This window comes from Megalobrama amblycephala, linkage group LG6, assembly GCF_018812025.1.
Source record: "Megalobrama amblycephala isolate DHTTF-2021 linkage group LG6, ASM1881202v1, whole genome shotgun sequence".
Lineage (NCBI taxonomy): Eukaryota > Metazoa > Chordata > Actinopteri > Cypriniformes > Xenocyprididae > Megalobrama > Megalobrama amblycephala.
Window position 1 is genome coordinate 44,590,233 of NC_063049.1, and position 16,181 is coordinate 44,606,413.

At 40.2% G+C, this 16,181-nt stretch overlaps 2 protein-coding genes across 2 annotated transcripts in view; both read right to left on the reverse strand.

The window, feature by feature from the left end:
• The window catches only part of LOC125270837 (SLAM family member 5-like), a 29,448-nt gene extending 17,603 nt beyond the window's left edge, over positions 1-11,845 (reverse strand). The window contains exon 1 of the mRNA XM_048194827.1: positions 11,726-11,845. Within this exon, the coding sequence (XP_048050784.1) occupies positions 11,726-11,777 (52 nt within the window). The 5' untranslated portion in view covers positions 11,778-11,845. The remainder of the gene's footprint in view (positions 1-11,725) is intronic.
• Positions 1-16,181, reverse strand: part of LOC125270828 — a 455,327-nt gene that overhangs the window by 152,377 nt on the left and 286,769 nt on the right. The window lies entirely within an intron of this gene.

Sequence of the window (16,181 nt, forward strand, 5' to 3'; positions counted from 1 at the left end):
AGATGCCCAAAGCACTTCCTTGGTACACTACTGACATCAGCATCAGCCCTAGGCTCACTCTTCTCAGTGGGTACTTCAACAGTTAACAGCATTAGCATATCCACATTGAAAAAACATGTGGAAGGGTTAAAAAGAGAAATGCCTGAGATACAAGAGAAAATGTATGCACAATCCTCACTGTAAACCTACACACAGCCCTTTTGAATTATACAATCCACAGTATAGGCAAGATAGTGGATGTTATACAACATGATTATGCCCATGTACAAAAGGTTCAAGTACTAATGCAAGATTTGCTGAGAGAGGTCAGCTCTGTTGTCGACAGTTTGGCATTGAATAGGATCCCTTCATACTTGGTACCGGTTGAGCTAGTGAAGAATATCTTGAATCCGGTGTTGCGGGGAACCACGCAAACACTGCAGGTACATTTAGCTTACAGCCTGGGAAGTGCTATACTAATCCATGTTAACCCAGAGGCTCAAGAAATTGGCTTCCTGTTAAACCTCCCGATAATCAACACTAAAAACATATATAGGTTGAAATCAGTGCTAAATGTAGGCTTTTGGTCTCAAGATATACACATAAAAATTGAGACACCCTCACTTATAGCTTACCAAGATGAAAACCCTGACATGTATCTGACACCTAAGCTACATATGTGTACAGTGGTCAAAGACATTCACTGGCTGTGTCCCAGTAACCCTTTTGTAAGAGACCCCATTGAAGGCCTATGTGGCATTAAAAGGTTAACCACGGAAGACAAATGCAATGCTGTTGCTACATACAGAGATGATGTGACTACCACCCAAATTGAGAGAGCCGGAAATAAGTGGTTAGTGAATACACCTGTTAGTGAAGCTATAATGACATATAACAGACATGATACAGCTACTCCAATACACCTCCCTAATGAAACTATGCTAATTCAAATCCCAGTAGGAGCAATTCTCCACATCAAACACTTAGCTCTATACCATCTTGATGCTGATGTGCATAGTGTTGAGTTTGAAATAGCTGATGCCTTTAAAGGACACACTCTGGTAGTAGACAATTCACTCAGGAATCAAGTTTTGTTTGAGGGACCTAAATTAGCAAAGATCAGCCTCCAGTTAGGTAGCCTCCAAGCTACACCTGTGGAGCCAAAACCTAAGAGGGTGCCATTCACTTGGGGTTGGGATATCAGTGACAGCCTATTACTTATCTTCACACTATGTGGGTGGGCTACAATGGGCCTCCTGGGGTGGACACTGTACCAGTGAATCCACAAACTGCAGGTTAGCCTGTCAGAGCAGGAAAGTGTGAGACCTAGCGATGCTCTTGAGCTCAAATCTAACATGTGTAGACCACTCCCTGAGCTTACTCCCGTTATAACATGCAATTCTGACTAGACAGAAATAGAGACTGCTCTACTCCCTATACCCCTCTCACTGAATAGTCTTTATAGTTCTCTTTTTGCCTATCTATAGTTTTCTTTTCTTAACACGTAGATTCATGTGTAACCTTTTTAGTAGTCCTGAAAGAGGATACTATTATTATACTCACTAAAGAAGTTACTTAGTTGTAACTGTTGAATTATAGTTTACTCAAAATGCCAATGGTCGAAGGATGAGGTGAGGTTTGTGTTTTGTTCCTGCTGTTCCCCTCTTAGTATACGCCCAGATCAACGACTCCATCTCCAGGGGAGATGTTGTGAACACCAGTCAAGATGGCATTCCAGGGACCAGTTTACGACAGGGCCCCTCTCTAACTGCTGGTGTGTAGGAAGATGTGCCACACCGTGACTGGATCTTTGGTGAATGAACATAAATAAATGTTCAGCAACATCAGATAAGATGTTGGGACAACTACCAGACACCTCTTCCAGAGCAGGAAGGGGGACCTTCTGCACCCACCAAAACCAAGGAGAAGACTTCTCATTGGACGACACATTGACTCTAACCACAAAACTCATTCCTAAGGTTAAGGCAAGGACTGCCATAAAAATTCCTTCAGGACTTCCTGGATGGAGCAGCAGTGACTGAAATAAAGAGAGGCCACAGAGATCTATCTAAATCCATTCATACCTATGTTTGGAAGCCTTAATTTGATCTAAACTGCATCACATCCACTCCACCTTCATGCAAAGCACAGTTTATGTTAATGGTTACTGACTGTTAAAACAACAGGTCATGGGACAGACCTGTTAACAAATAAACAGATGCATGGACGATGATTTAACCATTTCATATCGTGTTTGGTGTCTATCTGTTCCCTACGATGCCTTTAATAATTTGAAAGAGGTTTGGTAAAGAAATAATGCATGGGTAAAAGGTTAAAGACACTATTTTAACACTGTACTTTATGCTATGCAAATAAGTTCCACACTAGGGTGGGCAACACCGGGGCTGCTTCAGATAACAGTAGCCAATCACACTCCAGGATCGGCAAAGTGCCACATTTCAATCTCCTCCTCATCAGAAAGGGATAAATATGTCCTCCGGGTAGACACACCCTTGTTCTGCGTTTCCAACTCGATGGGGAAGGAGACATTAACAGACACTCCACGTCCTGAGTTTCTGACCTGACGAGGAAAGAAACTACAAGACAGTTAAGGTGAAGCTTTTGCGAGCAAAACCTTTTTCATTGCTTCCAGCTGCACTCTAGCTGCAAAAGGGCCCCAGCGTTGAGGGACTTCATCTGACCCTTACGGCTCCTACAGCAGCGCAGCCCAGTCCACAAAGGACCTCTGCATCGGCAGACATTGCTTGTACCACACGGCTCCTCAGCGACGCAGCCAGCCTGCAAAGGAACCTGTGAAGATTCATCTGACCCAGCTGCCCAGTCCATCCTAAAGGACCCTCTTGGCGCAACCGAAGTTCAGCATCCTCCAGCCCAGTGTGGCACGACTACTGGATCGCAACTCCGTGCCCTCCCACTGCACGCAGCCTGCATCATCAGTGGAAGACGTCCGCGCCCTCCCACTGCACGCAGCCTGCATCATCAGTGGAAGACGTCGCGCCCTCCCACTGCACGCAGCCTGCATCATCAGTGGAAGACGTCTCTGCTACCAGATTGATCACCTGACTGTGTGGAACGTAAATATAAACTTACCAAACCTCTTTGCTAGAGACCTTGGCATTAGTTTATACATGCAGCATATGTTTTTCTAAACTGTTTAGATAACAGTTACTTGAGGTCAGCTTGTTACAAATAATAGGGATATTATTTGTTGAATGATAAATAAGCAATTATTTATCACCATTAGGTGGCTTCCATAAGAAGCATTCCCATACAATTCTCTTCCATTCTACATTCAGTTCAACAGCATTGCATTTATCCATTCTGTGTTCCCTTCATTTATGTGTTTCTTTGATTTAATTCAGTATTCTCCTTTGATTATTATTTTACTATCTTTTAGAAGTGCATATTCATTATTTCATTATTAATCGTTGTGGTATTTACTCTTGCATGTCTATTGTTAATAAATTTCATTGATTTTTATTATAACTGTGTCTTCCTTGTGTTGATGACCAAAGGCTCTACTAGTTGACCGAACTCTCACAAATCCTTCAGATAAATCAGTTGACCGACTCCCTCCATTTTATATTAATTCTGAATTATTGAACAGCTATTTTGGAGTGTTCTTAAATTGTTAAGATAGTATTTTTAACTGGTGCCCCGTATTACAAAAGGAGGAAGGGGGTCATCTGATACACTAATAACCACACCTTAAGTGACACATGATCAAAAATCACTACGTCACCAGTGAATGGAGTAAAAATCACTACAAGAGCTAACTTGATAGTGAAGAGTTCTCGATTCCAGATGTCGTAGTTTTGCTCCACCGGGGATAGGTTCTTGGAGTAGAAGACGCATGGATGGAGTTGAGGTGGATCACCCTGCTTCTGTGACAACACCACCCCGACTCTGGTGGATGAAGCAGGTCCAGGTGATTAGAGATTCAGGAGACTGTGAACGAGTGGGTGGAGCCTGTAGATCTGGTAACGATGTGTTGGTGTTAGTGGGTGCTGGCTGTGACTCCATGACAGTATCAAAGTTATAAATTCCAGTATCGTGACAACACCACAGCCTATACATTTTCTCCATGAACTAACTCTATACAAACATGACTTTGAGCAGACCAAACAATTGCTTCAAACAATAGTATAAAGCTATTCAAAACATCATTTAATGTAAATGTTGATAATCATAATTAATAATCGCAATTTACAATTTCAAGGGAATAATCGACAATTATGATTTTTGTCATAATCGTGCAGCCCTAATTCAGAGTTTCCTGGACATTGCAAATGTTTCTGAAATACTGGATTATGCTCTCACAGACCTTTTCTGTTATGGACTCAACATAAGATAATTTGTGATGCTCCTCGAAGTTCATTCAGTGACTTTCTGGATTACGTGTTGTGGTTAACACCCTACAGTCGACTGTTGTGCCAGCGATACCACCTCGATTATTTTCTTACTAGTGTGAAAGAGACTCAAAATACTCAATTCTGGACATACAATTAAGAGTTATCCCTTATGGAAGGAAAATATATTTCCCTATATATGAATGATCAATATATTACATGATTTAACAGTATATTTGAAAATATACAAAAAAAAAAAATATTGCGTAAATATAATACAATATATTGAATAATACATAAGGAATTGATGCTTTTCATATATTGAAAAATATGTGATAATATATTTACTAATAAATCATAATGTATGTAATTTTATATTCAGTAATATACTTCATAATATATAGATTTATATGTGATCAGATCTGGTACTGCATGCATAATATATCGCAATATATTTACTCATGCAGTATAAACATATATATGGTAAAATATATTATGTAACACATTTCTTATGTTTTATAATGATTCACATTTTAAATGTTTTATATTTTCAAGTTAGTTAACATATCACACCTGCATGTACTAAAGTTTCTACCAAAGAGCCTGTCACAGTGCTATAGCGTGCACACACGTTACTGTTTAAATAAAGTTATTATAGTCTTAATGGTGTTCAGCCAATCATAAACCTATCCTCAGGCTCTACTTTTCAGCACAATGGTAACCCCAAAAACTCACACATATACAACTTTAAACACTAGCAGATCTCCCCCTATACCAATATTGAGCAAAACACATATAGCACTTAATTTTAACATTTACTCTCCTTTAACAGTCAGGAGCAAAGCATGCTGGGAACTAGACGTCTGTTGTAACCACTGATTGTTACTCATTCCATGAATGAATGTATATATGTGTGTACAATACATTCACATTTATATGGGAACATGTATGTGTAATATATGTATACAATAAAGGATAAAACTTTATGAATGTAATGCTATTTTTGTTTCATTTATAAATATTTTATATGTATCAATATATAGTAGGGGTGTAACGATACGCTCAGCTCACGATACGGTACGTATCCCGATACGGAGTTCACGATACGATACGTATCACGATATTTTGAACAAAATGAAACTGAAATTCAAATAAGGTTTATTTAAAAAACATTAACAAATTTGAATAATTTTCCTTGTTGTACATACAAGATCACATTTTAAGGTTAAATAAAAACCTTCTGTAGCCTATTCAAATTATCAGCTGAATAGGTCTGTCTGTCAAAAAAAAAAGTTAAAATTAACATGAACTTAGAATTAAGAATCCTACGGGACCATTCACATATCGCTTCTAAAAAACGCGTGGAAGGTGCGGCCGCAACGCTTCTCCTTTCCAAAGCGCTTGCGCTCCCGTGGCGTCGGTCGTTGCTATGCAACCATGAACCGCGCTCGCCAAGAGGATCAGGAAGTTTCAGCAAAGGATAAATTGATTTCTAGCCCTTGCATTAGCTTTACTACTAGATATAAAAACACCTTGTACAGCTATGATCAGCTGTTCGGCTGAGATTTTGATATTTTGTTACGGAAAGGCCATAGCTGATCGGTTGGTTCTTGTCATATGACCTGCGGTGCGCTTGCGGTATTCTGAAAAGTTGAGAATTTTTCATCTCGATGCGTCTGGAAAACACACCACATGCGCGTCACGACCGTGTTGCTTCCATTGTGAGCGCGCATGCCGCATGGCTACATTTGAAATAACTGACTTGCACGCGGAAAAGACGCAATATGTGAACGGCCCCACGGAACTTCTTAAAGCAAAGCATCGCAAGCTTCTTTTGCTTTTCTGTGAGCACAGTTGTTGCTGTGGCACTGCGGTGAAAGAAAGCCACGGCTTTTCTCACGCGACCAAGCAATAGACTGACGCAAGAAACGTTTAAACCTTCTTGCAAGATTTGATGTGTGTGCGAAACACTTACTGAACTAGAGAGCTAATTGAGACACACCCTTAATATGCGGTGACAACACGGCTGCTTTCACTGCTACTTCCGTGTTGCAGAGTAGGTCACGTCGGCAGCTCAACCAATAAGATTAGACTTCCGTCATATCGTAAAAGTATCGCCATCACTCTACGATGCATATCGTAACATTTTTGCATCGCGAAATATCGTACTGCGATATATCGTTACACCCCTAATATATAGCCATACATGGTCAATGCATATATTGCAGAATATTGAAAAATATAAGCACTAGTTTCCCATATATGGAAATGTATTATGTAATATATCGCATTATATTTTGCAGTATATTCCCATATATTTTTGTTACGTAAGGGATACACTTTTCTAATCTGTGAAATGTCTTCTTTTATTTGTGTGAACTCAGAGTAAAAACAAAATGTTGTGCTTTTTGCGAAATAAAGAAAGCGAACATGATGCACGATCTGTCGTCTCTCTCTGAATGAAGTCCAATTTGATACTCCCTCAGAAAATGAACTGTAACTTAGTGAATACTAATCACACAAACATGAGACATTTGTCTAAAGAAACATTGAAATGTCTGGTATTAAATCATGTAAGTCAAATCGAAAACTAATATTCTCTCTTTATGTAATCTGTTTGAAAAGAGAGAGATGTCAGTCGTTCGCGAGTCAGCTTATTATTAGTCTCAGCTTCAGACGTCACGCCCACGGCACACTTAATAATTTGTTAGATGCATGCCGGTGTCACAGAAACGGTCTCTGTGGCTCCCTCCGATCGCCACCTGAGGGCACCCTCACCGGAGTATTAATCAGTTCATGGACTACATTTCCCACACCACGGACCTGGACTGATTACACACCGCCCACACACACACCTGTTACTCATCCCATGGACTATAAATGACTCTCAGTTCCCATCATGATTCACGAAGTCTTGTTTTGCCCTGCTGACATTTCTGAGCGTTTTCCCTTGTGTATTTGATCTCTTGTGTATGACCTTGGACTGCCTTGAACCTCTGTACTCTGCCTGCCGCCAGCCCTGTGACCACTCTGCCTGGATACTGATTACCCTTGTATTGTTTGCCGCCCGTCCTGACCTACTGCCTGGTACTGTCTCTGATTCTGTCTTGTCTACTACACTGCCATTGCTGTTATCTGACCCTTGCCTGTACGACTACGATTTTATAATAAAGCTGCAAATGGATCTCTCTGAGTCTGCCGCCTCGTTACAGCCAGTCTGTTATTGGTACATTGACTTTCTTTTTCATGGCCCTAAACCTGACGCGGAACAAAATTAACTGTGACTGGTTGTGTTACATGTCAGTCAAACGTCCTCTTGGGCGGTCCTTGGCCAATGAAAGCTGCTATAGAGTCCAGACCTTCTGCCGTCAGTCTGAAGCTCTAGCTACGCAAGACTTGCTCATTATCCACTAATGCTCAGTGGAAGAGCGAGACTGGTTTCAATTTCATTTCGAGGAACTTGATCAAGCCAAGGATTGTGAATGGTAAATTGTTTTTATTTCTAAATTCTTTATTCTAATTGCGGTATTGACTAGTGTCTGTCACTATTTAGCTGCAAAAAGAGTGTATATTCAAATAGAATACCGTTATTTTAAATTGTACAAATATTTTACAGTATTGCTGGTGTTTTTTTCTGTATTTTTGATTAAATAAATGCAAGGCTTGATGAGCATGAGAGTTCTTTCAAAACATTTTTAATCTTTTGTCCAATTGGACTGCATAAGATACTGAGATCACAGACAGGACACAGGAAAGTGTTTTTTTTTTTGTTCTCCAGTGCATATAAACTCCAAATGCCAGGTAAATGATGTTCAAATATATCTTTGAACAGGATTTATTTCCTGGAATAACTGTGAACTCAAAATCTGTCTTTGACTCTCATTTATATAGTTAACTATATTCTAAATCAGGGATGGGCAACTTTGATAGTGACGAGGGCCAACATTGTTTTTCCCTATAACCAGGGGGCCAGATTACTAATCCACATTGCACCTTTTACACCGTTTTACTCATTTTACTTTTCATTAAGGGAAATCAATGTACAATTAATGTATCTTTTTAAAAAAAAAAAAAAGATTTTATGAACTGTTAAATACAATAGGGAAACTTTGTTTTCAGTTGACAAGCAATATTACCCCAACAAGCAAATGTAAACATCTCAGTTGCATTGTCAGTAAATTTGCAACAAACAACTGTACAGAAATCCTATTTTTGATTAAAAGCGTAGAGAACATTTTCAACTCGGCCTCATTAAAAAGTGCTAATTTAAAAAATATTTGTTCCATATGGCATTACCATAATCCACATCCACATATTACCATGAAAAATACTATTTAAAAAAATGTATAAAAACATAATTAAGCGCATACATTTCTGTCATTCATTTGGCAAAAATGGGTTTTGTTGTCTATGCATTTTACCTTTGAAGTAATCTAAGACAAGTGCAACTCTGGCATCACAGGTGTGTCTTTCATATTTCTCGTTAGCCACTTTTTCACCGTCGAACCAAACGTTTCTCTTTGCTTTACTGTTCCATTCCTTGCCGATATGATCCGAGCCGGCCGGTACAGATATTGTTTCGTTTTCCACTCTTTGGGTCTGATAACTGAGCTCTTCAGTCGTTGCCTTAGTAAAGCCGTGGACACTGCACTTTTTTCATTCCATTGACTTCCATTCAAATACATGCGAATGTGTCAGAACGGAAATGCAAGCTTGTGCGAAAAAATTCTGCATTTCGCTGCGTTCCAAAGCTCAAGTTTGGTGAACTCTGACCTGCGAATTCGCATCATGTGAAGACATGCGACCAGTAGAAGATCGATTCGTCACGGCATGACCTCTTGGCTGAATGAAAATAATTGTCTTTTTGCAGTAAAGTCAAGTAGGTTCTATATTTTTACATTTTGAGTGTATTACTTCAAGTTATAAAAAAGACGCTGTAGACTGTCACGTCATATCACAACTGTTACAGCATCCAAAGAAACTTTGCACGTTCAAAGTCTAGTGTGACCGCAGCTTAACGAAAGAGTTTACACATGATATGCGATGTAAATAGTGACCACATTATGGAGGATAATCAGTTAATTATTTTAATTCAACGCCATGGTACAACAAGCACACCCGGGCTCCTAAGAGAGCAGCCAGAAAAATGGAGCGCAGCTGGAAGAAAACAAAACTAGAAGTTTTTCGCATTTCATGGAGAGAGAGAATGATTGAGTACAAAAAGGCCTTAAAAACTGCTAGATCAGCCTGTTTTTAAAATCTTTTAGAAGAAAATAAAAACAACCCTGGGTATTTATTTGATACAGTGGCTAAATTAACAAGAAATAAAGCTTATGTGAACTTCTTTACTTGCAAGATTCACAATATCAGAGAGAAAATTATAACCATGCAACCGTCTACTACAGTATTGCGTCAGACAGTGCATTTTAGTGCGGGAGATATCATTAGGAAGCATGGCGTTAGTTTTCACTGTTACGCTGATGATACTCAGCTCTATATTTCTTCGAGCCCTGACTAAACTTACCAATTCACAAAATTAACGGAATACAAAGGTGATATAAAAAACTGGATGACCAGTAATTTCCTACTACTAAATTTAGAAAAAACAGAGATTATAATTTTTGGACCAAAAACGTCTTCACGTAATAACCTAGAATACTGTCTAACACTTGATGGCTGCTCTGTTAAGTCTTCGTCATCAGCTAGGAACCTGGATGTGCTCTTTGATACCAATCTTTCATTTGAAGGCCATGTTAGTAGCATCTGTAAAACCGCATTCTTCCATCTTAAAAATATATCTAAACTACGACATATGCTCTCAATGAAGAATGCAGAACAGTTAGTTCATGCGTTCATGACCAGCTGATAATACCTAGAATATCAAAATCAACCGCAGGCGGTAGATCCTTCTCCTATTTGGCACCTAAACTCTGGAACAATCTTCCTAGCATTGTTCGGGAAGCAGACACACTCTGTCAGTTTAAATCTAGACTAAAAACGCATCTCTTTAACCTGGCATACACTTGACTTGACTTGACCTTCTGTCCATCATGCTCCACCCTGCCATTATTAGTTTACTGCAGGACTATTCAATTAGCTTAATTTGAGGGCCGGATTATCAAACCGAAAAGTGGAGGGTTGTGGTGACGCATAACACTTTCAATAAATGAGCTAAAATATACCTTAAAAGTATTGTATTTACTTGGAAATGTGAAACCCAACAGAATACAGATATAATGACCATAAGTATAAACTTAATGATTTACAGATTTGTACAACTATTTGAATTATACAAATATATGAATTATACAACCGCATATTTATTGGTAATAATTGTTTTATTTATAATTATCATATTATTATAGGCTTAAATGAAGATATTCTGACAGTGAGACTGACTTGGTAACCACAGGTAAAACCGTACTGGCTACTCTCTACCACTGTCAAATGATTGACACTTGGCTGTGCAGCGTAGATCAAACTAGTGAATCAACTCAACAACAGCGCTATTTGTTCTCTTGATATACGGTCTGTTTGTTTTACTGAGCGAGAAACCTCTTCAGATGATTCAGTGACAGAGCGGTCCGAATGAATCAGAATAGTTTCAGACCATTATGCAAGCATGTTCATTTTAGGAATCGGTACTATAGTTAAAGTTTTTTCACATAGTTGACACTACATGCTGGTCAAAAGACTTTTGAAACAACAGAGCAAAAACTGTAGATAATTGCTGAGCACAGGTTTTTTTTTTTTTTTTTCATCTGTGGCTGTCATATTTATGTTTCTCTTCTCTATACTCTTATGTGGGATATCAATCATCGTCCTGATTCCCTCCCAGACCTGTTTAGAATTTCCTTTGACATTTTGCCTCAAGCCTTATCTACTTTGTTTCTTTTGAATTCTCTTTGAATGTCTCTTTTATCTAAGACATCATTATTATAATAAGTTATTTTCTTCCTAATTAATAGTTGTTTAAATTTCTTTGATACACATGGTTTGTTATTAGGATATATTTTATATGTTTTTGTGGGTCCCACAAAGTACATTCAAAACAACCCTGAAGGCACTTCATACTCTCTTCACACCAAATCTTTAACAGTCCCTGTTATTTAAAGCCTGAGATCTGTTCAGTTCATCGTCCGGTATCGTCTACGTTACGTGGTTGTGTTTCTCCTCATGATTCTCCTGTGTATTGTGTGGATTATTAGATTAAAGACTGTTCTTTGAGTTATTTCCTGAGTCGTGCGCTTCACTACAGCCACCGTCGCTGACACTAACAGTGAATGTTAATCTTCTCTAACTAATTTAACCAGTAATTTATCACATGGTACCAGAACAGACACAACTGAAGCCATAAAAACACATTTAAAACTCACCATCCAGACGCCACAAACAGAGCAAAACTAACTTGAGGAACATTTTCTTCATCGGTTCACTGAAAAGCCCACGATAGTGACTCTTAAAATGTCTGAAAACCCTCAGATTGATCTGAAACACACTGAACTTTGATATTTATCTGGTTGTGTGTGAATCCTCCCCCATCCTCAGTTAGTTTCCACTCACACATCCGTCTCCTTTACCGTCACGAAAATCAACGAGATTTTGCTGATCTTACATTTTAATTCTGGGCCTGAATGAAAACTAACAGCAGAAGAGTGAAATATTGGACTAGATATCTGAATCTACTGGTGTGTTATTTAGTGCTGTGAGCTGTCAATCATATTTGACCTCTGACCTGTGACTCTGACCTATTTGACTGTTGATGGATTCACTTTATTTCAGTGTAAAGATGTTTAGTGTGGAGTGGAAGATTGTGATCTTCTTATTATCAGGAGAGAAAATGAAGAAATACTTCAGCCACAAACTGCTGACGCACACAGAGACGACAAACATCCAGCAGAAGCTGTTTATCCACCGACAGATCAAACCAGACACACTGATGTTTGAACAGATAAAATAAAAGAGAAAAACATCACATGGTTCATTCGACGCAAAAGCCAGTAAATCACATGTATAATGTTTGCCTGTGTTGAGCTCTTACTAGATCCAGGAAGTGTGACGTGTGCGTTATATTTATTTTTGGAACAGATCGATCGTAGGCCTTATTTATCTGAGCTTATCCACCTCAGTGTTGAGTATGCGCATGATTTATAAATCAAGGGAACTAAATAGTAAATCGTGCGCACAATTTGATTTTTTTCTTGCACGTCATGTGCGGGCATAACATTACGAAAAGACAATCATGTGTATCTGATCTGATATAACTGGAGCACAAGGTTAAGAGATGCATTATGTGAATGCTCAGCTAAGGAGATGCGTCTTTAACCTAGATTTAAACTGGGAGAGTGAGTCTGAACCCCGAACATTATCAGGAAGACCACAGTTTAGGTGGCAAATGAGTTTTGTGAAGAGCTTGAAGGATTGTAGGGCGATAGAAGATCGGTTAAGTACACAGGAGCTAAACCATTTAGAGCCTTATAGGTCAGTAGCAATACTTTATAATCCATACGGAACTTAATAGGTAACCTTTCATGGTTCCTACCGTGTAAAGCAGACGAGGAATACAGGATACAAATAACTTTAAAGTTTACTAGAGAATGGTAGCAAACAGCATGACCACATACAATAACTGACACAGGATGAACAGAACGGGGAGTACAAATACACAGAGTGATGAGGGAGCTAAACAGGCACAGGTGGAGGAAGTTAAACTAATCAGGGATTATGAGAACAGGTGCAGACAATACAGGACATCATGGTGACATTATGCCCCCCCTCGGAAAGGCACGTCCTTGCGCCGTAACAAAGAAAGTCTATGAAGAGGATCGAGGGCGGAGGCTTCAGTGGAGGGCGTGGAGCTGGTGACGGACAGGAGCCTGGTGGAGTTGGCCATGGGCACCATGGTGTAGTTGACGGTGGGAGGAGCCAGGGTGGAGTCCTGACTGCAGGGGCGGATGGAACCCTGGGACCGGTCAGCAAAGGCGGAACCAAACGGGCCGCGGAGGTGCTGAGGGAGCGGTGAGCCGAGGCGATGGTGACGGGCTGACAGGATGAGATGGAGACATGGTCCTGGAGGCCTGAAAGTGGAGGTGGGGACTCGGCCTCAAGCCGAGCTGGTGGAAGTGAAGCCCGAGACGAGGAAGATGAGTCGCATGGAGTGAGTGGCTGGGACAGAGCCGAAGAGCTTTACGACACCGGTGGTACCAACGGATCCAGGGGGCTGGTCGTGACCAGTGATGGAGACGGGACCAGGAAGACAGGCAGGGTTACAGGCTGTCCAGTGTTACCACCAGCCAGGGTGGAGTCCTGACTGCAGGGGCGGATGGAACCCTGGGACCGATCAGCAAAGGCGGAACCATGGTGAGTGGAGGCGCTGGCGGAATGTATCGGCTGACGGACCTAGGTGACATCGCAGGCCTGGAAGCCTGGCACTGAGCTGCTGGCTCCCAGGAACAAGGCGATGACAGGGACTTGGATGATCGGGGTGACGATGGGGCGAGCGAGCACGACGGGGAGGTCGGAGGAAGGGAGGAGCCCGATGATGCTGTAGGGGTGCAGGGTTCCGGTGGACCAGGAAGACAGGCAGGGTTACAAGCTGAAGGTGATGTCCGGACGGGACCGGAGCATCCAGATAACCAGACGGGACTGGCAAAGACGAGGAGGATTCGAGGGTGGGGACCTGGGTGGGAATTGGATCCATGGACCACAGATCGATCAGGTCTAGATCTGCCCCTGGCTCTGCGGTGGATTGACCAGCCTGCGTCAACTCCGGGGGTTTGATATTCTCTGGTTTTGGAATGACCTCTGTGGACGCCTCGGGCTCGCTGGCTGTGAGGGAGAGGCCGCCATTCTGGAGCATCCAGGCCAGGTAGCCCAGATATGGCCTGATTTCTGGGAGCATGAGAAGCTGCAGTGCTGGTGAGTCCATGCTACTTATTTCCCGTATCGAGAGGTCGGTTATTCTGTCATGGTTCCTACCGTGTAAAGCAGACGAGGAATACAGGATACAAATAACCTTAACATTTACTAGAGAATGACTGATAGCAAACAGCATGACCACATACAATAACTGACACAGGATGAACAGAACGGGGAGTACAAATACACAGTGATGAGGGAGCTAAACAGGCACAGGTGGAGGAAGTTAAACTAATCAGGGACTAACAAGAACAGGAGCAGACAATACAGGACATCATGGTGACATAACCATTGTAGAGATGATAGAATTGGTGTTATATGATCATATTTTCTTGACCTGGTAAAAACTCTAGCAGCTGCATTTTGGATTAATTGTAGCTTGTTTATTGAGGACACAGGACAACCAGCTAGTAATGCATTACAGTAATCTAGTCGAGACTTCAGCAATGTTTCTGAGGAAGAAGGCTGTTTTTCAACATGTGAAATATGATTTTCAAAGGATAAGTTGCAGTCTAATATAACACCCAGTCTAATATAACACCAACTGTTGAGGATGGAGTAACAGAACATCCTTCTAAATGCAGATTATAGTCAGAGAGATTCTGTGTACAGGTTTTTGGTCCAATAAGTAAGATCCTTCACAGATCCTTGAGGCACTCCATAATTTACTGATGTTATCTTAGATTTTTCCCCGTTTAAATAGACAAAATTGTGACGGTCTGATAGGTACGACCTAAACCACCGTAATGCCCGTCCCTGAACACCAGTGTAATTTTGTAGCGATCTAAGAGTATTTTATGATCTATAGCAGTGAATCTCAGCCTTTTTTGAGTCATGGACCCCCATCATATTTGGAACCATCCTCAAGGACCCCAGAATAAAATTGTCTCGTTGGTATCATTAATGTCTTTGTGACAACCAAATGCAATCAAGTATAATTTACTACTACTACGTTTGTTGACTTGTCCTATATTTAGTCATATTGTCAGGTAGATTATACATATATTATCTTCCTCTTTTGTGGGAACATGTCAATGTCAAAATATACAAAAATTAATATTCAGATATTTTATCTAGAGTATTTTATGATCTATAGTGTCGAACCAGCCTGAGATCAAGTAACTCTAGTATTGAGACACAGCCTTGTCAGAAGCTAGAGTCATTTGTAATTTTAGTGCAGTTTCTGTGCCATGATGGATCTGAATCTGACTGAAATGGCTCATCAAACCACAACCCTGGGGATGTTGTTTTAAAGGAATTAAAAATTTAAGAATTAAGGACTAAGGAATAAATAACAGTAATAACAGTAAAAAAGTTCACTGCAGTTGTGAAGTAATGATTTAAACTATTTGTAAATAATATTGTTTTAAAATAGCACACATTCACTCTTACTGAATTCTTTGAATGTTAAAAATACAAAACGTTTCTTGTCTTGTTACATTAAGTTATGAGTAACTGAGTAAATTATACAATATTTAATCAAATTTTTAAAAAAAAAGTTGAGTTGCTGCATCCCTGCATATTACTGTCGTTCAACATTCTTCTTGTTAAACAGTTGTCAAATATTAAATGTTTAGCTGCTTCTTTCCACACACTCTTTCAGAGGTAAAACTAAAGCATTCGCTGGAATTCACACTCGTCCTCCGTGAGCAGCAAGAGTTCAGAGTTAGAGCCTCTTCTGCTTTAGTTGTGGCTTTATTTTAAAAAAACTATGAATAAATATCCATTTACTTTAGTTAGTCTGGGAACAGAACAAGAAGAGAGTCCTCTCGCGTCCCACAATGTGATTCGTGATTTGGGAGAGAATGTGTTTCTTGGTTTTTTAGTATAGTATTTAAAAATGACTCTGCCCTAATTCAGTAACCTGAACGAAGCGCTGATGGGCGGCTCTCGCTCTGGCTGATGTGTGCGCGC